General features: G+C 39.4%; 2 protein-coding genes across 6 annotated transcripts in view; both read right to left on the bottom strand.

Moving 5' to 3' along the window:
• Positions 1–493: 493 nt before the first annotated feature.
• Positions 494–6208, bottom strand: alx1 (ALX homeobox 1). 2 transcript variants are annotated; one of them, XM_076886126.1, is made up of 4 exons: positions 5110–6208; positions 4512–4765; positions 3976–4104; positions 494–1635 (listed from the first exon to the last, which is right to left on the bottom strand). In XM_076886126.1, exons 1-4 carry the CDS (start codon positions 5297–5299, stop codon positions 1300–1302), a joined length of 909 nt encoding a protein of 302 aa, XP_076742241.1. In that variant the 5' UTR covers positions 5300–6208; the 3' UTR covers positions 494–1299. The 2 variants fall into 2 exon arrangements, with proteins under 2 accessions (XP_076742241.1, XP_004564508.1); XM_004564451.3 differs by having other exon boundaries at positions 4461–4765; positions 5110–6203.
• A 1765-nt stretch (positions 6209–7973) lies between these two features.
• The window catches only part of lrriq1 (leucine-rich repeats and IQ motif containing 1), a 38473-nt gene continuing 20404 nt past the window's right edge, over positions 7974–26042 (bottom strand). For 3 of the 4 annotated variants that reach the window (XM_076886121.1, XM_076886123.1, XM_076886124.1), the window contains 10 exons: positions 25619–25744; positions 25319–25408; positions 23995–24086; positions 22554–22625; positions 22363–22451; positions 21405–21506; positions 15820–15928; positions 15347–15407; positions 14673–14793; positions 7975–10624 (listed from right to left, as the gene is read on the bottom strand). In XM_076886121.1, coding sequence (XP_076742236.1) covers positions 10491–10624; positions 14673–14793; positions 15347–15407; positions 15820–15928; positions 21405–21506; positions 22363–22451; positions 22554–22625; positions 23995–24086; positions 25319–25408; positions 25619–25744 — 996 coding nt within the window. In that variant the 3' untranslated portion in view covers positions 7975–10490. Of the gene's footprint in view, positions 10625–14672; positions 14794–15346; positions 15408–15819; positions 15929–21404; positions 21507–22362; positions 22452–22553; positions 22626–23994; positions 24087–25318; positions 25409–25618; positions 25745–26042 lie in introns of all 4 variants that reach the window. The other variant, XM_076886122.1, reaches the window with a different exon arrangement.

Genomic DNA, 26042 nt, shown 5'->3' with positions numbered 1-26042 from the left:
TTTTAAAAATCATGTATTCCAAACAAATACTTGACTTTGATGAACTGAGGTATGCATGACTTTAATTGTCTAATCTATTTTTCCCATAATAAACCAGTTGTGCAACTATGGAACAGCATAATTAAAAACAACTTAATTTCCAAATGTAATTATTTAAAATGTCTAAATCATTTCTTAAGCAATCTCTCAAAGTGGAGTAAAGAGTGAATTTGCTAGAAATAGTCAGCTGCAGATTAATATAGATGTGGGTGTTCTGTGAGATACAGACTAAAGAAACATTTGCAGCACTAATATTAATAATGATGGAAACCATCACCCAGTAAAACTGTTTGACACTCTCATGTTTTTAATATTTCTTAACTTATATTAAAACTCTGCTGCACAAAAGAAGAAATAATAAAAGATCTTGGATGTAAAGGTTCTTCCATGGTTTGTCGACACCTGCCGTACATCTCAGTGTAATCTTTTTTTTAAAAATGCAGCCATACCAGAATCAAGTAAAATCCATTTATTATGATTCCATCAAATAAATTTATAGCACAAACATGATTAAAAAACAACAACACCTGCCTCTTTTGATACAGAACAAAGGCAGAAAACAGAGATTACAGCTTTGCTGCAAAGCACACAGACACGTTAATACGCCAAGTAGGTTTTTCCTCTGCTCTGCTCATCTTCAGTCCTGAGACAGGGAGAAATATGAAAGGTAAAAGAAAGCTATTCACAGTGCTTGGAAATACTGAAGTGGTTTTGGACCCCTCTCTCTGGATCCAAGTGTGCACAAAGTGGTACTAAATCCCACGGTAGCCTTTGGTTTTTGTTATTGTCTCTGTCGAGAGGAAATGGTGATAGGAAAAGAAAAACAACAACGACAAAGCTTATACACATCACAGCTTTCATCTCCACCGATCACAAAGGTTCATTAAATGTCTCTTCTCACCAGAGTGACAATATTTGCTGGGACCATTACCTTGATATGAATGTATTGGTTCCATTTGATGACAACTTTCAATTAGTTCAAACAGGCTTCAGCCAGAAACACAGCTGATTGTCATACACTTTCATTCCTAGTTCAATTTTATGGTCCGAGCTTGAGTGTATTATTTTTTGAATAAGCACAGAACCATAAGTAGTAGGAGAGTGAACTCGAGTCCACCGAGCAAAGAAAGGCTTGTTAGAGCTTCACTGTGAGTGACATAGAGCTTTTTTTTCAGAACAGTTCACTTTTTTGTGTAAAAAGTGATAATTGAAAAAGATAATAAATTCCCACACAGTATCCGGGCTTTCTGGGAACCCTGATCACATGGCCCACGAGATGTTGGCTGTGTGCTCCTTGGCCTTCATGCGCAGCACGGCGATGCTGGATGACCGCCTCTCAAACTCAGGTTTGGTGTCAAAAGCTGGGTTACTTGCCGGCGTGAGAAGCGAGTCTGCGCTGAAGAAGTTATTGAGAGACACGTGGCCAAATTGGTTCTGCTGATTTGGGAAGCCCATGTAGCCATGGTCAGCAGCAGTGGCGGCCGAACGAGGGGAGTGGGAGTAAGAAGTGACACAAGGAGGGGAACCTCGGGGCAGCATGCAAGAGGAGACCACAGAGCTGCCAGGAGCTGGGCTCGGCCACAGATTGTTGGTGATCTGTTGGGTGAAGAGGCTGTTAGATACTACAGGGAATGGCTTCAATTCATCCCAGCATACAGTACAAATTAGTTTATATGGATTAATAACTGGGCTTGTAAAGACACTGTACGCTGACCTGTTATCTGTAACTTACCATTTGAAAAAATTTAAGAGAATTGTAAATACAGGGTTACAGACATGATCTTGTAAAGTAAACTATGATGTATCCTGGGTACAATTATTGCCTTTCGAACTGTCTATATGGAACATAAAATACAGAGAATACAGTGTATGTAGTTAACAAGCATCTAGTTTACAGAAGTATTTTTCACTAAAAAATGTTGTTGTTGTTGTTGTTTTTAAAATGTCCTCTGTTATTTATATATATGTTATCTCATGCAACTGGAAAGTTGCAAGTGATTTTAAACTTTTACTGTAGCACTAAAGTTTTCTAACAATTACCTAAAAAAAGAGAGGAGAATAGCAATGAATATTACATAGTTTTGACACTGACAGCGCTATAATACAAAGTTTGAGTGATGCCCAACTGAGCCCAGGTAAGAATAAAAATTCACAGTGAGTGCTTGGGCATCCCACATGTTGTATGCTTGAAAGGTCAACTTCAGAAAATATCCGGACCTGATTATCCAAAGCGTGTAAAAACTACTTACAGGAATCTTAAATGGTTGCATATTAATAATACAATAAATGTAAATGTGGACAAAAATATTTTTATACAAAGCGTGAAAACTTAAAATTATTGTTTAAAGGGTTGTGTTTGTAATGCATCTTTCCATGAAATTTTAAGTGAACATTTTTCAGTGAACTGCTGATATGATTACGTTTGATGGTGATGTGTATGATTATCAGTCGTAGTGACTCCGGAGTAGTTTAAAATGTCCTAAATTCACTCTAAAAGGTCATGTGGCCAAAATTTAGTCAGGGAGTAGTAGGATAACACAAGAGATACACTCATGTGATAAGCTACAGCAAACACTACATGACCGATTTTTAATAAACTTCACCTTACAGAAGGATGACTGTCTAACTTATAAGCTCAGAGTCTACTGACTGCTTGATCACATCCAAACAATTTGATCCTGACACAGTGCGAAATTTCCAATAAACTGAGAGGACAGGCCAATGTAACTAAGGAGCATGCAAATTTCCTCGGTCAAAAAACAGTGACTGAAATATGTCTGCCTCTTCAAAAGACTCTGCAAATTGCACATCAACAGTAACCAAACTGGTAGAGCTCATTTTGCTGAAGCATGGCTTTCTGAAAATCAAATGACAAAATGCCAAATACGTTTTGACTGACTAAGGTTGTTTTGGGAGTCAGATGAACATCCTTAAGTTAAACTAGCATAAGAATCGACTGGTGCCCTTTTGACCACATGCATCATTGTTAAGCATGACTTCAACTTTTGCACAGAAATCAACGACAACCGAAAACCTCGCTGACAGAAAAAAAAAAAAAGAAAGTTCTCTAAAAGCCACAGCAATGCAACTCATGTCCAGTGTGTTTCAGCAGACCGAAACAGCCAGTGCCAACAGGGTTACAAGTAGGTTTGTCCGTTCATTGATAGTAATGGGGATCAGCTGTATGAACAGGCATGGCTCATATCCAGGAGAATCTATCAGAAACATATGTGAGGAAAAAATGTGAGACAGTCCAACAGAATTCTAACCTGGTGTTCGGCCAGGGTATAGCAGAGCTGTGACTCTGCCTTTTACTACATTTTATTATTTTTGCCTCTTGGAATCAAACACGTCAGCTGTTTTGTTTTTGTTTTTCTCAAACTCAGAGTGTAAATGCGAATCTCTCTACAGAGCTGCTGTGTGCATATTTACATCTCTGAAAACCTAAAAGTCTCCACAACACTTGAAGGCCAGATGTCCGTTTTTAATGTAACACCTAACAAAAGGAGAAAAAGACACAAAAAACACTGACATTCTGCATCTCTTCTCTTCTCACCTCCTCTCATCTTGTAACTGACCTTTGTCCAAACAGCAAGACAAATGCTCAGCCAACATGCAATCTGATATAAGCTCATTCATTCAGACATGACGCCTCACAGCGACTCTAATCAGTGTTCAGGCTCCTATCTGAAGATGGGTTTCATAATTAGTGATTTATCGAGCAATCGTGGCCGAAGCACTAATTTAAGTTTGAAGTGACCTACATAACTGAGATGCTTAGAAAGGAGTGAGAGTAAAGAGTTCATATTCTTTATAAAGCACAGTACTGCCTCCAGCCCATGCAGCTGACAAAGAAACTCATTTTCTTTTGACGCTGAGAATAAAGTCCATGAATGCTTAAAATGAATAAAATAAAATAAAATTCTCAATACTTGCCTGTGTGTAGCTGTCTGTCCTCGGTAGCACGGATAAATCGTAGGCGGCTGCAAAGTGACTTTTGGCTTGCTGGATTTGCCCGTAGCGCTCTCTTTTCCTCCACTTTGCCCTTCTGTTTTGAAACCACACCTTTTAAGTAAAAGAAAAAAGACAGAAATATAAAATATGTTTACATTTATTAATATTATTTTTCCCAAAGGCTCAGAAAGACAGAAAAGTAGCCAATCTATTTAAAAAAAAACAAAAAAAACCAAAAAACGGGACAACAGAAAATAACAAAGTTGCAACATTCAAACAAAAAATTAAAAGAAACATGAAAATGTATTTCAACTATCAAAACCTTTATGCTTATATATTCACGTATACATAGGCTGTATGGGTTTGGATATTAACGCCCGCTGCCGTACTAGGCTACGCCTTTCAGCGCTTAAAGGCTCCTGTTCTCATTATGTTTAAGCAAAAACGAGTCGGTCCGTAAACTCTACCTGCACTCTAGCCTCTGTTAATTCTGTCCTCATTGCCAGCTGTTCCCTCACATAAACATCTGGATAGTGTGTCTTCTGAAACACTTTCTCCAACTCCTCGAGCTGCGCGCTGGTGAAGGTCGTCCGGTGTCTCCTCTTCTTGCTGCTGGACACGTTACTGTCGCACTTGTCTCCCATGTCATCCAAATCGGTTTTCTCCGAGCCGGTGGTCACCGGAGACGCCCGCAGAGTGCAACAACCGTCCATGGGCCTCCCGAGGTCAGAGTGCAAGGTGTCTTCATCTGTTTTTGGCACACTGTAACTGGCTACAATACAAATAAGTGATAAGTTAACAACAACAGTCTCAATTTGCTAGTCACTGCACCAAAATATGTAACCTACTAGCCTGTATTGGAGATTAAATTAAATTATTTTACATATCAGATAATGTTAAAAAAAATAGATTCGATTTAAAAAATTAAAATAAAAATCCAAAAGAAATTGTAATTAATAAGTAGGAGAATAAAACTAAACGTCATTGAAAAGATCGACTTCGGGGAATGTAAGCTTCCCCCCCCCTCTCTCTCTCTCTCTCTCTCTCGCTTAACTCGTTTAACTCGCGCACACATTTGCGGGATAACTTTGACTTTGCAAAAATGAGCGTACTCACGGGTTTGATCCCCGCAGGGAGAGGAGCGGTGCTCGCCGCTCTGCAGCCCGAAGGCCTGCACACATTTTGGGGGAGACTTGGTGAAGTACTGCGCGCTGTCCAGGCTCTCCATGACTTGATCCATGTAGTAATCGCTGGCCTTCATCGCTTGGCTTTTCAAGGCAAACTTATCCTCCATGTATTCCATCATTTTCACCGAAAACCGCTCGCTCTAATCAAATGTCACTAAAAAAAAAAAGAAAAAAGAGAAACTAATCGCTTCGCGCACCGACGAGTAGAGACGACTTGTAAAGCAATAATTCGCCGATGAAGATAATTTGCTCTGTCTTGAAGGCACAACGTCTTTATAGCCCCAAAGAGAACGAGATCCTTAAAGAGCACCCCCTCTCTGAATATGAAAAAGCGCCCTCCTCCCACTCCTCCTACGCCCTGAATCCAAACCAAACAGCAGTTTAAAGTGATTGGAGACCCACAACGAATTCGAGGAAACAATCAAAAGTGACTTTAATTTACAGCATGTTTAGACGTCCAAAATGAGGCAATAATTTTTCTACAGCTAAACCTTTCAGCTGAAAATGGGATTTAATTCGTGTCTTTGGAAATGTTGTAAGAACTCTGCTCGTGATTTATTTATTTGGAGGGATATTTTAACCTGTAGGCAGCAGAAGGAAGTCAACAGTCAGATGTTCTCAAAATGAGGAGATTTCATTGGCGTGAACATATAAATAAGTTTGTTATATTTTGCAGTAAGTCATTTAAGTTCGGAGGATTGATTTATTACCATTTTAAAGAAAAGATCATTTCTGAAACTTCAAACTAGTAAAAACGATATAAAGCAGATTTGACATTTGCGAATCTGTCATGTGACGAAGTAAAATAATCAATCATATTTAATTATTAAAACAGGAAGGTGGAAAATGCGTTCGTCCTTGTCGGGTAAATTGTTATTATTATTATTATTATTATTTTTTAATCTGCTTATTTCAAATCCTTCTGAAAACCCAATGCAAGATTTCTCTTCTTTTTTTCATTTATTTGCACCCAAAAACAGATCTTTATTAACACCGTGGCACATTCCAGACTTTCTCTTTTACGTGATCAAAATATGGATTTTAAGAAGTGGTTTTATTATTATTATTATTCTAACACGATAATAATGTAAATGTCATATCTGGTGGCTTTAGAGTAAGTTTTATTTTTATAGCTAAACTTTAAATTACATTTCGAGCTGCGCGGAGGATCTTGTGCACTTCATTGCTTTGTAATAAGAATCTAATATTACGGCTGCAAACCTGCATGAAGCTGCTGCTTGATGCTTGCAAAACTAACTGAAAACTTTTTAAAAGCATAAGACGAGAAATTCTTTTCAGTTGGACTAAAAGCCTAAAACTATGCACTCTAATTAGAGTAGGATGCCACTGTTGTCTGCTGGGTGAAAAGAGGATTTTATGAACTTTAGCAATAAACTTAAAAAGTTCCATTACTGGAATATTGATCATTCCTGTTTTTCTTAATTGAAACATCCGGGAAAGTTTAGTTTCATTAAGCCCTCACACACACACACACACACACACACACACACACACACACACACACACACACACAGGACCCAGCTGCGAGTTTTTCACCAAAAAAAAAAAAGAACAGGAAGAGTTGTTCTTCTGTATTTTCTTATTGTAAGAATTATATTACCGCTAACCAAAGCCCATCTTCCACCTCCACATCTCCACCCTGAGCTACACCACCTGCGATGCACACCATGCATAGCTTTGGTTCGCTCGAGGGTCAGTGGCAGTTACCTGGGGCTGCATGGTGCCACAGGAGAAAAAATAAAAATAAATAGGTGTGCTCCTAAGTAGCAGGGGGTGTCTTAGCCTTCCTACGATGACCTTGCACACTGGCTCATGCTGTGGAGAAAATGTTAAAAGTTCACTGTGGTTTGGTGGGCTTTCTGCTGGAAATTCCAGCCACAATAGCTCCTGCATGGTTCTGCAAAAGTGGAGAAGCTGGTCATGAGTTGATCAGTCAGGCTAATTCTATAAGTACTGCTGCCAATGTCATGTGAGCAACCTTGAAAGACCTACAACTTGACTTTAAAAAAAGACAATTCTAAAATATATGATTGAATTGAACTAATTCTCAACCTTTTGAGCCTTAATGTGACTGAACATGATCAAACACACAAAAAAGCTGAAACTGAACAGGCCAAAATCTGCCACTTCAGAAGGCATAAACATGACATCATGATGCCCAAAGCTACCCTTGGGTATAATTCAATTTAACGAAATGTCTTCAAACTTTGGCTGCATGAAACACACACAGAAAAAGACCAAAGTTTATTTTCCCCAAAAGCACAAACTGTGAGCTTATTGATGCCACTCGAGTCTGCAGAACATTTGGCTGAATTTCAGAAAGTGAAAGCAGTGCATCAGCGTCACGAAAGTTTGTTTTCATTTTGTTTTCCATTTGCTTTTCCATAGTCAGGCATTCCTGAGCACTAACAAGCTTCAAGTCTCAGTGATTTCACTAAGTCTTCTGAGTTCATGTTAACATGTTGCACAGGCCCCCTATACGACTGAAACCACTGCAAACCGTCCAGTTAAGTAATCGAATGCTATGGTACAGTACAAGGGTAAAGGAAATGTTAAATACATTGTTTATAATAGTGTATGCTTTTTTATATATCAGGGAAATTATAAATGGGAAATTCATTCTTCTTCGTCTTGTCATTGTGAAGGGGTTTTTTTTGTAGACTATAAATTTCGCATATGATTAATCAATTGATACATTAATAAATTAATATATTTTTCCTAATACTTGAAACATATCTAAAAGGTTTAGGCTTAACAAAAAAAATAATCAGTGAACAGCAAAACAGTCTCTATGACCTCTGTGTCATGGGAGATGCTAAAAGACATCAAGTACTTATAAAAGCACAAAACACCACATAAACCATTATTATTGTAGTAAACTGCTGAAACCAGCAGCAAAGGAAAAGGCAGTTTAGGCATTATCAAACCAAATTTAACAAACAAAATCATATCACATCAATTATTATTACAATACAAAAATTGTGTTTCCTATTTACTTCTTCATAAAACACATCTTATATTTCGAGTCATCATAAAAAAACAGACATAAAAAGTGTGTCTAAACGTTCATTTAATGATACATTTGATAATGAAAACATTTCCATTTTCCTTTTTAGAGGGCAGCTTGCACAATATGTTCTTACTCTGACAGAGTTACTAATAAAGTAGAAATAAATAGAATCCAACTCCTCTGTCATTTTTATCAATAAGGGTTTTACATTCTAAAGCATTTTTAAGTAGCGCAATATATCTCTGCAAAATTAAGGTCCCTTTTAAAGAATGTACATACAATTCAAACTCTTTAAGATTTAATATTGACTAAAAAAAATGTAATCACTTCAGAATATATATTATTTTCTTGCAACACAGAAATTTGATGTCAAGGTCACGCCACACCCTTATCCTGCATTACCTCACCACAGCTTTCTTTATTTGCATTAGTTGGACCACCAAAAACCTCCTACAATTTAAAGGCCTGTGTGTTTCTCATGTTTTAACTATTTTAACATCACAGTGAATTATTCTGCAAGTACACCAGTGTTCTTGAGAAATCTTTCCAGATAGCCACTGCTTTCTTTAAATTGAAACCACTGGCCAAAGTTAACATTTCACGTGTCTGTTAATTCATTTTCAAATATTCAGAAATGCATAGGAACCTAAAAGCTGCCAGGAATTGGTTATAACTCCACAGCGTACTTCAAAAATGTTCAGCAAAAATGTGCAAAATTTGCAAATTGTAGTGAAAACATGGAAATGTGGTTTTATGGACTTCAATGCATTTAAAGAGAGCACTTGGAGAGATCTGGATGCAGAGTCCCATTGACATGGCAGACGAGGCTGAGAGGGACATTCTTGGTCTTATCTAAATGTGCAGTGGAGCTCTCATTTTACAAGGCAATGGGTTTTGGATCTCTTAGGTTACATATAATTTACCCATAATCCAAACGTAAACAAATGAAATGAAAAGTGGTAGATTACAGCTTAACAACATCCCTTCAGAATAGGAAGCTGCAGAAAACAGCTCTAATAGCAAATCTGAACTTGTGTCAAGTAATACTAGTGACAAGACATAGGCACAGATAGGCCACGCACACCTGTCTGTAAAGCATATGCAGTATGCAGTACTGGTATGATCACAGTCTACAAAAAAGCAACTAGAAGAATCAGTCTCCCCGCTGCAGGAGAACAGTGCTCTCCAGTTTCACAACAGCCCCCAAGTGGGCAGGACCACCACATCTCTGGCATGCGCCACTCTCCAAGACAAAAATCCCCATCAGATCGTGTACAGTCAAAACACAGCCTCAAGCCATGCTTAAGTGAAAGACAGAAGGAAAATAAACAGGCCGACATGCATTTCCTTCCAGGGAGCCACTCTGCAACTCTGACTATTTGTTTTGACATTCATTAACTTATCATTTTCAGCAAGGAACCTTCAAGCCTGATGTTCACTGCCTTCAGTAGGGCTTGTGTTTGTGGACGGACGCCTTGGCTCTCCAAATTCAAATACACAGAAAAGGCCATTACGATCCACAGCAGAAGATAAAGAAAACAGTGTTGCAAATCTAACACCAACGTTTATGCTGAGAACATAAATGCAGTCATTTCACGTGCACTTTTGGTTAGCAAGTGTTAAACGCAAATACAGGGCAGTCAAACTAAAATTCTGCACTTTCATAAAGTCTGCTCTGAGAAAGCAACAGAAAATTGGAAAAGGGTAAGACTGATCTCATAGCTACAATCTGTATTTAAAATCTGCATGGAGGCAAAATGACAGCATCCTAAGAAACAGGCATTAAAAGTCCTGGTTCTTATTTCCTGCCATCATTTGCATATGAAGCATGTCATCCACTCAACATTTGTGACTTTGTTCCATGTGTTTTGGTGCTAGTTGGATGCAGTGAGGTTTGGGCAATGATACTTGAGAACACAGCATTTGATACTTGAATGAACATAATAGAACCGCCTGCAGATATTTGGGCTGGTCTGAGTCCTGTTGGCCTTAATTAATTTACAGAAAAGGGAGTCTTGAGTTTTCATCTGCTTTTCCATCTTAGTGCAGGCAATAAAACAGCATTAAAAATCAAGCTGACCGGCAAAGGAAAATCACATCGAATTTTAATAGCTAAAAATTTTCTAAAGTATCCACGTGAGCTCTTCCAACGCATATTTTAATAATCTTTTGACGCGAAATGCATCGAAGTACATATAAGAAAGCTGCAACTGCATCTATTAGAGGCTGCAGAGCAAGGGCAGGAAAAGTGGTGACCTCTGGAAGGAGGCTTTGTGTTTTTACTTGCGCACTCTGTCCCTTTTCTTGCCTCCTCCCCAGCCACCGCTCAGCTGAACCGGGTTGTCACGGAAGGAGATACGCTCCTTTTTTGACGGGGCAGACGTGACTCGCGCGGGAGATGGGACTTCTTTTCCTGGAGACAAAATGGAAGAAGACGGCATCAGTATTTAACATTCAAAACAAGCAGAGTGAATTTACTTTGCTGACTCATACTATATGTGTTTTTAAACAACAGTTGACACCGAGAACTCATTTTGTACTTCTGTGTCTGCTCACATATTTTATAGAATTTATTAACATGGGTTATTATTAATTTCATAACATAGTTTTCTAGAGGGAAGGCTATCTTTGCAACACACAACGTCATGTTAGTTTGCCAGGGTCACATTATAGAAATTGTTAAGTAGGGGAGAGCGGGGTAAGTTGTCACACGGGTAAGTTCTCACACTGTTCATAACTCCAACACTAGAGGCTCTATCTCAAAAATGAAATAGCCACTTTGTGTGACTTCTTCTTCTATAGTCAACCTCCTGTTCACATGTGGTCAAGACTGCTCTAATCTGAGGTGAGCACATCTTTTTTATTTTTTTGACCTAAAAGGAAAAATAAATCACTTTAAATTTTCTTCAGTACAACTTTGTTAGGTATAGATGTTACAAATTATTATTTTACACAAAATAGAGGAGACATTAACGTGTCTTTTGATACTTCAGCTGATGTGCTATGTTGAGCTAACCCTGACATTTAGCCAAAATTAGCATAAATGTCAGTTTGGGGCAAGTTGTCTCATTAACTTTGGGGCAAGTCGTCACATGTGACAACTTGCCCCAGTACAAATAAATGCTCCAAAAAATTGTGATATTGTAATTCATTTGTATTTGTAATAACTTGGTAGTCCACTGTCAGTAATTGCAGTGCTGGCAATTACTGACAGTGGACTACCAACTCCAGAGGACATCCAGCCATATCCAAAAGCTGGCCGCCGAAAACCATCCGGCAAAGGAAGAAAACGACGCAAATCAGCAATTCTAACCGACACACCAGTGAAGCAGCAACTAGAAAAAGAAAAGAATAAGGCTGAATCTAGCAAAAAGCTGTTTCAAAAGAGAGGGACGCAAGGGGGGAAAACATCTGGACCTATGAAGAACAACGCAGCTAAAAGAAGAAAAATAATTCAAGAGTCATCATCAGATGATGAAGAGTGCTTCTGCCTTGTCTGTGTGGAGCCATTTTCAAACAGTCGTCCAAAAGAGACCTGGGTAAAATGCAACAAATGGGCCCATGATGCTTGCACCTCAGGCCAGGCAATTTATGTGTGCCAGAATTGTGACTCTGAAGTTGAGTCTGATTAATCAGAAATAGGGCATCTGTTTTGTTCAGAGGATAAACATGTTAAGTAAAGCAAGTTATTTGCAGCATTCCATTCATGGATGATGGATTTATGTGCAAGCCAGAGAACATTTGAGTTTAAAGTTCAAACTAAAGTTTTCTTTCTACTTAATGTTTTGATTAAAATGTGTATTGGATTGAAATAATTGTTTTTTTCCAAATTCTCTTGGCATAATTGTTCAAATTTCCAGTTTTGGTTTGAATTTAACAATTAAAATCAATAATCACAATTAAGTATTTGTGTTCTTATTTTAAGATAATCTAGTGTGACAACTTACCTGCCGATGGGGCAAATTGTCACAAGTGCACATTCTCCATTCAACAGTCTACAACTCCGTAATGAGATAAGATATGAAAATGTAATGAATACATCATATGTGCCCGAGACTTCCTTCTTTCATTTGGTGAAACATTTATTACGTTGTGATGTATGGTGCTCAGTAAAAGTTAGTCAGTGTGAAAAGTGTGACAACTTACCCCGCCCTACTTAAAAATGCATGGCATAAAAGTAAATATAAAAGCTTTAACTAATGATGCAGTGTTAAGTAGGTTAAAATATGAGGATTTGTAATATGTACTTAATATACATGTTTTGAAAATTGAGCGTCAATTTTGTGTGACTCAAAATACTCGAAATGGTGCTGCATTAAATCTCACACTAAAGACTTAAGTGTGAGCAGGCGGGTTGTTCGGTGCCTCTCGGGAGCAGTGTGTGTGCTGTATCACAGGCCGTTCCACTTTCACCTGGGGATCAGTACAAAGCTTTTCAAACATACAGAACAAAGGCAGCGCTTCTACAGGGTATGATGCATTCCACGTGTAGAGCGCAAACCCACAGTCAGCACGGCTGCCTCACACAGGGAGTCCAACAGCATGAAGCGCTCTTTAGGTGGGAGGGCTGGGATGCATCGCACGTTCTATGCTAGCCCCAAATATCCGCACAGCTGGCAAACTGTATAGAATAACCATCCGCTCACAAGTCACACATAATCACACATCTCTAAGTTTTGATTTTGTTCAAGTCTGTTGGCCTAACACTGCGATTTTCCTTTCCTCGTGGTCTCTCTTAATACACAGTGTTTTGGTGTTTATTTCCAGGTCAGCTTTGGTGGCTCAGTATATTAAGGAACTTTGTGCAGTAATGCGTTTGAAATCAGAAGCATTACTGCACTAAAAGTTCAGTGTAATAAACACTGAACTTTTGCTGCATGTTTTCCTAATAGCACTGCTGTTATTAACAGTACAGAGTTTTATTTTTGTTTAAACTGCTCATTTTAACAAACCACTGTGACCAAACAAATTGTTTTCAGTCATCTTACTCCTATTAGGGTTGCAAGAGGAGCTTAACTTAAGTAGTTTCCTCTGCACACGTAATGAAAATATTGTGTGAGCCGAGAAATGCATTTTATGGTACTGTCCCGGCAAGAGGTGAGTATCGCATTGCAACAGGTTATAGACTATTTATGTAGTCTTTACTGCTATACCAAACTAAGTGAACCCTCTAACTTTAAACCCCCACCTTGATGATGTATGCCCCTTTACAGGCGAAGGCGATTGTTAGTCACACTTTTTTGCAGGATCACGTAGGCTCAGTATGAAGATTTACATCAAAGAAGCTGCGTTCCCTGATTTTACTCCATAAGGAATTTCCAAGCCATGACTTTTTGATGACCACTGGGACCATTAGATACCCTTTCCAAGTTTATAAAATATCTAATTGGCTTTTCAAGAAATATTCTTTCCTTACACATACATCCATATTTCAATTTGTCCTTCACAATTTTGATAATGGATGTTTTGATCAGTGCGGACAAAGAGGCTTTCTTTCTCCCGGCCACACTCCCCGTAGAGTCTGCCTGCCTAACAGGGAAATGCTCGTTCCTGCTGCTGCACCTCGTGGATATCATTTTGAAATCATCATCGGAATCCAATTTGGCTTCGTTAACATGGACAGGGCTCTCCTTCACTCAGATTCCTGGGCTTGTTTAATGTGGTCATCTGCTTGTCAGCCTGTCAGTAGCATCTTTGTCACTCAAACTCCTGAGCCCCACTACTCCTGACAGAAGGGCCAGTCATTCTTCACTGAAAGGACTGATTTTTTTTCTCTCCCTCGCTGCCTGTTTCCTGTCAGAGGAAAATTTCACGACACTCTGTCCCCAGCCCGACCTTGTGGCTCCCCTCCCCTCCCGCAGCAGACGACCAGCGGACTCGGTCTAGGCTGAATAAGCAGCGGTCTTTATCCCTGGCTCTGCGCACTCAGATCTGTGTGGCCCAGTAGTCATAGGTGCAACTATGCAAACCTAAAGAGATCACATGTAATAAACACACAGTTATGTGCACCCCTGCCAAAAGATTTTGAAGAGTTTGAATTTGAGCCTGTGCTTTTCTCTCTGTGACTGCTAACAGGAGAATATAGAGATATATGTGACAGTGAGCTCATATGTTTATTGGTCCTTTTCTTAATTGTTATTTTTAAGTCAGAACTTGGTTTCAAGTTAAGGGCAACTTTCTAGAATTGTAATAATTAACACATTTGCATAAAAATACATTTTGCATACATAATGAGTTTTAAATATATATACATCTCTAAATTTGCTATAAATTATATGTGTTAAAAATTATATGTGTTAAAAAAAAAAAAAACTAAGGGAAACACTTCTGTAAGGAGAGTTGGGTTTTTTACTTCACATACATACAGATATTTTTTACACTCTGCTGAAAGACCAGTTCATTATTCCCAGTATCACTGTGATGTTGTGGAGAAAAGCAGTTTACAAGTTTACAAGACTCACTTGCATGACTGGAGGAGGTTCTACGGGTATAACTGTTCACTTTGCAACCCTGGCCAACCAAATTGCTGTTCGTCCACAGTCCACTGGTGTGATTTAGACAATCTGCATATGCTGGGTTAGCCTGCATGCACCACACACAGAAACAGACACACACACACACACAAATGAGGCCCAAAATGAAACATCTCACGCAAGTAGTCGAACATTCTGAAAATCAACAACCCAGCAGCTCTGCAGTCAGAGGATATATCTAAGAAACTGGAGGAAAGGGGCGGCCCCTCTTGCCAGTAAACATAAGTCACACTGCTCCATAATGGCACGAGGAGACCTGTGGTTTGTGACTTCAAAGACTTCACAACCATCAGCATCGTTCTCAGGTCTAAACAAACTGCTCCAATGTGACACTGGGATTTCAACAAGTGAAATTAAGAAATCGCGCCCACTTGATCCAATTGAAAGTGTCACTACAGAGCTAAACCTCAGACTCCCCCCGCCCCTTCCTCCTTTAAATCAAAGTTGATGAGACAGACTCCAAGGAAGAGGACCTACGGTGTGGGATGTGACTCTGACTGGTAAATGTAAATACTACATAGCTTTACATGCATGCAACTGCGCCACAAAAAAGATTCAAATCAAGGGGGGGAAACAGCATGGCTGGGGGGACCGATACTCACTACGAGCTGCACTCTGCCTCCGTTCAGAATGGATGAGTTTATGTCCGGTAAGAAATGATCACTGAGGACAAAACACAAAATGCTTAGATGATTAGTGTTCTGCATGCTTCACACCAATTCAGTGATTAACTCTCTATTGCAGGCTCCATTTCCAAGCAAAAAACTCATATTAAATTTTTAAAAAAGAAACAAATTATATGGATTATGTCTGTTTTTTTTAAATAGGGCAGGGATAGCACAGGCCTACACACTGACTTGTTTCTGTCATCTCCCTGATTCAGCAGAATCAGAATACTTTATTGATCCCTGGGGGAAATTATTTAATAAGTTAATCAATTAAGTTAATATGTCATTCTCAGTGCACTGGAATATTTTATTTTAGAATGATACAGCGCAGGTCTTAAGGTGAATCGATACAGATAGATGCATAAACACCACCTTCATCACCTTATGATCTACATTAAATAGCTCACCTGTCTGAATGCCCATGAGTGGCCTGGGTATGGAGCCACTGCTGAGTTTGATCTTGTTTAACTTGCTCTGTCCTCTCTGCCTGCTGATGGCCCGTCTTAGCCCCACCAGCTGCACTCAACAGAAGAAATGAAATAAAGGGTCACAGGCTGTTATTTTTTCAGTTTGTTGGTTAGGTAACATTTTTGACAACAGTGGCAATAAAGAAATAACTGCCTCATCACCGTGTGCTGTGGAGAAGATAGCATGAGTCTAAATGAAAGAACAAGGCTTGTGTTAACAGATGCTTACAAATGTTCAAGCTGAACAAATAAACAACTGCAGGGCCTGTTCTGTGGCAAAGTTTGACACGTTTTACTGCCATTACAGCGTGCCAGCTTTCCCTCAACGGGACAGATTAGTGGTCAAAGTCATGTTAGGGCAGAAGGTGGTGTAATAATTCATGTAGCACTGCTGAAAGTTGCAACAGGAAAGGCCTCATTTTGTTCCAACAATGGCAGTGACTTGTTTTTTTTTTTGTAAAATTGAATCCAAGCAATGTTTCAAAAGTTTGTGAAAGTGAAAAATCCAAGAGGCCGGTGATTTACGGGTTATGCTGAAATCCCATAATAAGGTCGTAATTCAAAATAAACATTTAGGTTGTACTGACAGTAATGCTGCCTTAGATGGGTGTAAACTGATAATTTATTTTGACAGGCCAGTGCTGGAACTAATGACGCATTTATTTAAGCCATTCACTTGCTTTTGCTGAGCTGTAAAAAGAAGAAAAGAGCTTTACAGTTTTCATGGGTTAATTGAGAAGCCACACTAAAAACGTCAAGTGATAGATGCCTCCCCTGGGCCAGCAAAGGGCAGGATATGGCTACTTGCACTTCCCGAAGTTGAGAGAGAAAGAGGGAGAGATGGTGCATGAGAAGTCCAGATATCAGTTTTCAAACACCAGCCTGCTCGCGTAGAGTAAATACAGTGATTACAAAGGGTAGGTAAACACATGCACAGAAATCTGTACACACTGATGCAAGATAAGAACCACGAAAAAAAATCATTTAGTTTGATGTACTTGAGCAGCATGGAGAGATTTCTTCTCTCCATTTCCCCCTCAGAACCCCCTACTAGAGCTTCCTCCTGACCTCCTTCAACCTCCTCAATCCCCCTTGAGTACTCCTCCAGGACATCATGAGGGGGGCCTGTAAAAGTCATGCCTGTTAAGGGGGGCTTTTAACCACATTAGGGGATCTCGTCAATATCAGAGCGCCGGGGAGGAGGAGTAGCATTCAGGTTTTGGCCTGCAGCAAAGCAGAGATGAAGGAGAGATGATGTTGTCACTAAGTAGTCTCCTCTCCTCGAACCTCACTAAAGGAACAAAAAACACTGAGTCCTGCAAAGAGTCAGTACCAGTACCAATAACAAGTAGAAAAAAAAACAAAAAACTCCTAAACAAATGATAGTGACCTTAAAGGACAGTTGTGTCAAGAGTAAAACTGTGCACGTGCACAAATATAGCAAGTTTAACAACCAAGTCACTTTATAACAGACATATTTTAAAGTCAGAGGATTCTTGATTTGTCCTTCAGGCATAAACCATAGATAAAAGATGCCCATAGTTTGTGGATGACTTGGCAATCTTGGTTTTTTGAAGCCAACTAAAGACACTGTAGTGATTTATCAATCAAGCGGGAGGCCCACACTGAAGAATACGTTGCATTATATTCCTTTTATAAAAATGGACATCAAGTTGTACTCAGTCAGACTCAAACTAGCATTTGAGACCATATGCTCATTAAGAAACCCTTCACTGAGGTCATGAATCAAGTAAGTAGTAGATTTTTTAGAAATCTTTTATCGATTTTTTATAAATTCTGGAGCAGCCAGAAGAGTCCCTCTCCTTTTGGCAATGAGAAAAAAAAATGCATGTTTAAAGCCGTTTTAGGTCGAAAACCTGAATCTTCATCTTTTCTACACATGCTGTGTCACAAAACAAATCTAAATGTAAAAGTGTGAGATGGAATAACAGTGCACATCTGTGGATTAGAACATCTATCCACCAGAGATGTAAAGCTTTTCTAACCCCTAAAACTTGGTTTCATGCATTAGGCGACTTGACTCTAAATGATTCTACAAACATGTCACTGAAGTTAATCTGAATCACAATAAGGTCTGTAAAATGAAGTTGTCTCTTGCAAACATATTGGCTGGTTTTGGTCTGCTAAAACATGAAACAGACCACAGTAGGATGGAGCAATTCATACACGCTAATCATCTTTTGATCTAAAAGCATTCTAAGATCCATTTGTTAACTTTGTAAAAACACTGGAACACTGACAGGAAAATGTTTGTGACGATACTTGAAGAGAACCAGTTCAAATTGCATATTATCCAAACACATTAGAAATTAAAAATGTAAATGTTTAGTTCCCACATTTTCAGGCACTGCTCCTGAAAGGACTTCTAACTTGACAGATTAATGTGTTTCTCGATTACTGGAGACTTGTAAGGGACCTTCTGTAAGTAACATGAATTTAAATTAATAAGACGGCTAAAGTGCATACGTTTTCTGTTTTGTGCAGATGGCTAATGTTGGAAAATGTAGGAAAAAAATGAAAAAGAAATATAGAAAAGTATTTTATAATCCTTTTTTTTTAGGCATTTGCTAAGTGAAATGTGTGACATTTTAGCAACTCGGTGGTTTTAGTTAGATGTCTGACTCTGTGAATGACTGATGGCCCAATGCACATTGGCTCAGCTCGTTTCTGAAGTGTGCCAATGCGCCTCAGTCATGTAGTATGAGGAGAGAGGCTCCACTGCACGAGATAAATAGAAGCTTAGAGATTACGGGGCTGAAATTGGATGCATATGAATGGTGGGGAACAGCCTAAGCTATTTTGACTGATCAATGATAAACAAAATGATTGTGTTTCAGTTTGACTTTGTTGATGACATCAAGTGTGAAATCAAGTTAAATGCTCAGGAGGTAGGGGAACCAGGCTGAAACAAAAATATATATCATTGTGTCCCTGAGACACGAGGACGGATGTTTGGTGGGGTTGGATCTCAGTTTGGATGGAAGAGGATGATTAGAACTCTGTGTGTATATGTATGGATATGTATGTGTGTGTGTGTGTGTGTGTGTGTGTGTGTGTGTGTGTGTGTGTGTGTGTGTGTGTGTGTGTGTGTGTGTGTGTGTGTGTATCTGTGCGTGCATCTGGAGGGGTTGAGTGGTAATTAAGAGTAGAAATTAGGAGAATTCCTTAGAGGCACACCACACTGTCAACATCTGCAGCACCCCAGACACATGCAAAAGATGCAAATAATAAGGAAAAGGTATATTTATATTCTCTTTTAAACTTTTAGAAGAAAATTTGTTGTGGCTCTGCACTATTCTCTCCCTCTCTGTCTCCGTGTCTGGGTATGTAAACTGATACCCATTTCAAGTGGGTTACTCATGTCCAGCACATCCACACAAAGAGCCCGGATAAAATAAACACGCAGCGTCAGATATCTTGGAAAGAATCTGTCATGGGTTTGAGGCTAATCACCTCCAGAAGGAGCTTGACTCGAGGCCTGAAACGTTAGCCCCTGTCGGGGAGCGCTGGCTGGGCCAGTCTGGGGCTGGGCTGGCCAGGCCCCGGGCACTGGTGATGAATCCGGAGGAGGGGGTGTCTTACACAGGTCAGGACCAGGGGGGCGAGGATGTAGTCAAACCTGGACCCTTTTACAGAGACCCAGCTTCACAGCACCACAAGTTAATAACTGACACAGCACCTCACTCGCCAGCCTTATAGCAATGCTGTAAAAAGACAGTAGGAATCGTTTCCCCTAGACTGAAGCTGGATAGAGTTACACATTTCTGTCAGATCAGAAAACTGACTGAGGATACAGAATATAAACTGGAAAGAAAGAGAATGCCCTAACCAGAGATCCTTCCATTACTTTATCAGTTGTATTAGCTCAAAAGCATCAGTCCCGTTTGATAAACTGTCAATAAGAGGGTGGGGAGGAGCGATGAAGCTATGGGAAAAAACAGAGCTGGAAATATTGTTGTAATTTAATATGTTATCGGGATACAGCTATTCCTCGATTGCCAGTTAGCTGACAGTTTATCCACAGCAGTATTATGCTCACACATAATTCCAGTGTCAGCAATCACAATGTTGGAAAGTTGACATAATACACCTGCAATTCAAATAAACAATAGATAACATAATGATGCTGTCACGCAGCTGAGATAGCTCCAGCTCCCCCCATGACCCTGAGCTGGATAAGAGGAAGAAAATGGATGGATGATGCTGTCATAGTCAAGCTCCATTTTTCATGCATTTTATAAATTGTCAATGGAAAATAATTATTGGAAAAGAATGTTGTGCCACCTACTCCAAAAGGGAACATTTGTTAGTCCGTCACTGTCCTGATGAAAATGCCTTGTAATGCTGGCAAAACAGTGTCTGCTGACAGAAGAACTTCAGAATTAATGAAAATAAGAGAACTCATTCACATATAAATCGCCACATTTTTACGCTAAAAAGATCATGGTTGTTCTATTTTTTAAGACTGCAACATAAAATGACAGGCAAATCTGCTCTTCGTCTTCACAGCTAATTCTTTAGTATGTTAGTCTTATAACTGATCGCTTCACTTTCTGCTGGCAAATGCTGCTGTTCCAGCATCCCTCTGACTGCTGGATGACCGTGAGACTATTACTCCATGGATGTGAGGCCTTGACCCTGGTACGTGGTGGTGGGGTCCAAAAGAAAGACGGAGACAGTCCCTCATGATAAAAACAGACTCCCCCCCCCCCCCCCCCCCCCCCCCCCAACTCTCCCTTATGCTCTCCCTCCAGCGCTTCCCTTCCTTTTAAGTCTGTCTGTGTGTGTCACAATGCCAAATCCTCTCTGCACCTCAGGGCAGGGCACCAGGCCACAGCAGAATATGGATGAAGGTGGAGGGAGGCTTTTGACTTTTCTCAACCAATCACACTATCCCACATATAATCAATCCATAGCCTTTTTTTGACACTGTATTTCCATAACACTGAAAACTCTTTGGAAAAAAGTTGTGCCATACAGTCCTGTGAAAAGTACACCCTGACCGTCATGACAGTACAATTAGAAAAAGGTTGGAAAAATATGGCTTTGAGGGGTTGCCAAAAGAAAGCTTCTTCTCTTTTAAAAGAATGTGGACATTTGAGCCATCCAGAAGACATCTTTCACCTTTAGACTGATGAGACCAAAGCGGAGATGTTGGGTCATAAAGCGCAGTGGCCCAACAGGCAAAAACCAAACACAACATATCAGCACAAAAACCTCTCACCAACTGTTAAGCACGGCGGTGGACGGGTGGTGATTTGGGCTTGTTTTGTAGTTGCAGGACCTTTGAAAATTGCAATCACTGAGTTGATCATGAGTGTCTCTATATATCACAGTATTTTAGAGACAAATGTGAGGCCATCTACCCCTTCTGCTTTGCAATAGTCCAGTCTAAGACCAGACCAGACTTAAATAGTTTAAATTTAAATTAAAAATTCTTAAAAATAATCCAAGCATTTGAAATACTACTGGGTTAGAAAATATGCATAGATCTCTTTTCTTACCTTTTGCATAATTTCTGTTGTATCGTGCTGTTGTGTTTTGTGCCTCCGCTGGACCAAGCTGGTAATTACAATTTCTGAACAAGTCAAGTCGGACGGAGGGATCTAACACAGCAAGAAAGAGAAGGTCAAAGCAGGACACACCAGGCTTTAAACCAGAAGCAGAAAACCAGGATCAAACAGTCAGAAAATATTAGTGCATATGTAATACAGCGCTGTGGTTCAGCTGAGGCAGATGCCATTAGGAGTTAAAGCCGACAAAGACCTGTGTGTCGATGGAGCAAGATGACAAGAGCACCACTAATGCAATCATGCATTTGAAAGTCTGATCAAAGACCAACCTCCCATTACATGACCATGACATGATACCCATGGCAGAACTACTGTTTCTTGGAACAGAGCAGAGGTGAGGTCACCTTTCACTACAGTTACACTAAACCACTACAATGAAATGGAATGAAAGTCGCCACAAGACGACTTGTCATGAGCTTTCTTGGCAATAGTTATTTCCTTTGCAGGCTCGTAAATAAGTCCAATGAGAGGTGACAGCCCTGGCTTCTGCTGTCTGTTATGGCTCATTAACATACATGCGGCGGAAAGGTTCACTGCTACTAAAGCACGGCTGAAGAATGAGAATGAAGAGAGATCTTTCTCCTTTTTAGACAACAGATTTATGTCTTAACAGGAGTTATCTCCATTTTGTGAACTATATAAAGACAGAAACATCAGCTGAGGTGTAGAAGGATTAATGAATGAAGGAAGCATTGCATATGAGGTGACTGAAGAAGGAAACCACAACAGTGTTTAATCTCCAATCACAGCATTCAAATTCTATGGGGAATTTTCTAAAAACATACAAAAATAGTTTTTTTAAACCTGAACTACTGCATAAAAAGCACACATGCAAACACAAAGGGTCCAAATCTCAAATTTCCACCTATCCCACTTTAAACACACTAACCCCTTTGCTTCTTTTGCAGTTGTCTCTTTGACTTCATCTTCCGAGCTCTCCTCAGCAGCAGAAGTGCTGTGTGGCTGTCAGTAAAGCCCCTGCAGATGGCAAGGAAAGAAAAGACAAATAGAAAGTGCCGTTCTGCCATTTACTAACAACACACAGTTGCAGCAAGCAGTGAGGAGGAGATGATGATTTACCATTCTTCTAGAATCTTTTCTGATCTTTCAGAGAGACCACTAAGCGCTGAGGTGGAAGTAGGAGATGTGTTTCTGGAATCATAAAGAAATTATTGTCCTTAAAAACATAACTTGAGATGCAGAAATTCACAACAGGACTACACATATTTAAATCTTTCGGGATTGAATTATGGCTGATCTTTAAGTCAAGGTTGTCCTGTATTTTTTCCTGCATGGCTGCTAATATTATTGTGCTCAGTGGACGTGCAATAAAGATGTGCAAAATGGAAACCCATTTCATTTAAGGAAAAAGGGAGCTAAACTGGGCGAGTAGGGCTAGTGGTGATTGAAGATTGTGTTTGTGTGTCCAAACACAATCTTTATTGGGGCCAAAAACACATTTTCAGTGCACTCTGATGGTGGCATGCTCCACAGCTGTGGTCTTTAGTAGCAACTGTTCTCTCAGATGCCTTGGGATCTTACAGTAAAAACATGCATTAAACATTTGATTGTTTAAAAGTCTCAGTCCTCTAAAAGTTCATTTAAAAAAGGAAAAGCACACTCCTGCTCCAGCTCTTGAACTGAAGCTTGATCAAACTCTTAAACTGAAAACTGTTGTCTGGTCTGTAGCAAAAGATGCACCTGTCATCCACATAACTGTAACCAACATAACAAGCATGCTGGAAGTGGAGCAGTGCTGCCTTGTTTTCCTTTCCATTTCATTTTTTTCCTCAATGGAAGCCATTGAATTTTATGATTTGTATGCCACCAAGTAAAAAAGTAAACGAAAACAAATATTACCACTTTATAGATTACCAGTGACATCAGCTGAACATCATAGAGAGGAGAACTGAACAGTCATTCAGTGAACCTGCTTATTTGAGTGTTTTGCTAGCTGAATATGTGGATACATTTTGTGGATCACAACCATAACAAAAATATAAATGTGATTTAGTGTGTGTGTCATCCTCCTTTATATCCAGAAAGTGAAATTTCAACATCTGTATCATCATTTTTTCTATGCTATACTAAAATCTTATGACATTAAAATCTTGCATTATTAGGACCAGTTTGATTATTGTTCCTTGCATTTTTAATATCAGATTTATATTTTGCTATCCATGAAACACTTAAACACATACTTCAGGTTGTCTGTATTTTGTTCCAAGAGCAAACGCCATATCATGAGCTTCATATGTGAAAAAGTAAACCCAGTTAAAATCTCTAACTTCTAAGATACATCCGACTCTTTAATGTGCTTAGCAAAGATTGTATTTTTCTACTTGGAGTTGCATTAACGAAAAATATTAATGTCACAAATCAACACTGTTTGCTATATGTCCTATTATGAAAATTATTTATCTTCTTTTTCCCTATATAACTTTGTACAATAATTATGAAAATCTATATAAAGCTTAAAATAAACAGCTTTTTCAAATGCTGTGGCTGTGGGTTGTTGTACCTGTTAGAACCGTCCACATGTTCCCCAGCCATCCAGGCGTGCTTTGGTAGGGGGAGTATGTCCTGGGAGGGATCAAGACAGGGCCCAGGAGGCTGAAATACATATATCAATTAATGACAGGCCTAAGTTACTTTTCTTTTTTTTTTGTTACCTTGAAATGTTACCAAAACACACTTGTTGTAATTTTCCTAATGAATTACCAGAATACACATAAAACATCTGGGATACCAGTGTGTGTTTTTATTTCTGTTATTCTGCATCACAGACATTAAATCGGAGCGGCTTTGCTTTTTCAGTTTCTAAATGTTTCATTATTATACTGTTCATCAAACTCAAAGCTGGTTGGAGATAAAACCACGCTGAACAAAGGCAGGATTTTAGCTTTAGACTGTGACACTTGGAGTTTATGCAAAATTGATTTGGTTGCAGTTTTTTAAAAAATTGAATGTGTTTTTCAGGCTGGAAAAACTAATGTAGCTTTCTCCTGTATTTATGAACTTGAGCACACTCAAAAATCCTAGGAAAAAAATAGACATAGATTACTAGTGGAAAACTTCAACTGACATCTGTGTACTTAAAGGACCTGTAACAAAGGTAAAATTGTGCATGCTTTCATTATAGTTACAAAAATCTGAGCAGTCTGTTGTGGCATACTAATTAATTTTTCATGGAATAACACTACAGTTATCTGTAACTCTTGGGGGAAGTGATTACATTCTACACTATTATATCCAGTGACACTTAACTCAGGGGCCTATTTTTGTTGTAGGTATGTGGCTGACCGAGTGAACGGTTCACAATCATGGAATTCTCATATTTAAGTCAAAGTAACAGCTTAATTACTCTCCAGATTCTATTTTCTCTTGGTTAAAGTGCTAAATTGTTCATCCCCTGCCTTTGATCTGTGCCTCAGTGTCAACATATTGAGGCTGACCACGCTAGCAGCTGCACCACATCAGCTTGCTTAAACTGGCTACCATGATGTACAGCGCTGAGCACGCTCCAAAGAAAAGATCCAACAAGAGGTAAATGAAGAAAAAAAACAGGACGACAGTCCAGCCAGCATGAAAAATGACATCTGCTGGTGCTGTGCAACTTTCAGCCCTCCAGGAAATAATCCTGTTTTTCCAAGTGAATAAATTTAGAGATCAATAAGGGAGGGTGAGACAATTCCTGGAGGGGAGGTAGACAAGCAAGAAAATAACTCCAACACTGACATAACACAAGATGGTTAATCCCAAAATTCACAATTTGCATAGCAGGTTTCAAAGTATTAGAGAATATCATGTCAGGACTACCAGGTTTTAAGAATATCAAACTTTACCTTCGTAGATAATTGCTGCTCTGACACAAGTTGGTGTCTGGTAGACGAGTCCTGAGAAAGCATCAGTGTGCAGTGTTCCTCCAAAGCTGCCTTTATGAAAATGAAAAATACTTGAATTTCTGGACGGCAATGACAAACAAACCACAAATAAAGTGTCTTTGGAGTGAAGTATACAGTACTATATTTATGTGTTACATTTATGTGTTAGCCTCTGTGCAGGTTTTTTGGTCTGATGGGGTGCGAGATGGGGAACAACTGCCGAATCGTGAAAGTGAAGAACATACAGGCTTGTGCAGATACCTCATCAAAGACAAATTCATCTATGTCCACCTCCTCAAAGGTGTCATCCTCTCCAACACTGGGGCATGTCACAGCAGCAAGAGCAGATGTGAGCCTCCTCCTCAGAGAGTAGCCCCTCCAGAATGCCTGGAGGTACCCAGAAAAAGAAATGGTAGTTGCTCAATGAATCATGGAGCAAACGTAAATATTGCATGTTATCCCATTAGGAAGATAAAACATGTTAACCCCTCTTTTAATTGCTGAGTGTTCTGCTGTCTGAACTCTGTGTGACTCCAGGCTGCTCTGAGACAAATAGAGCTCCAGTGCGCCTCTAAATCCTGCAATTCCCAATGGGCAGAGGGGGGGGGCACACTTCACTTCAAGTTGAGCCGCACAGGAATTTTAGAACTCTTACTACCGCACGTCTTTGGAATCTGATTAATCA

The sequence above is a fragment of the Maylandia zebra genome, linkage group LG7 (genome assembly GCF_041146795.1).
Source record: "Maylandia zebra isolate NMK-2024a linkage group LG7, Mzebra_GT3a, whole genome shotgun sequence".
In the NCBI taxonomy this organism is placed as follows: Eukaryota; Metazoa; Chordata; class Actinopteri; order Cichliformes; family Cichlidae; genus Maylandia; species Maylandia zebra.
Note: the sequence above shows the minus strand (reverse complement) of the source record. Positions and strands in the feature narration are given on the sequence as shown.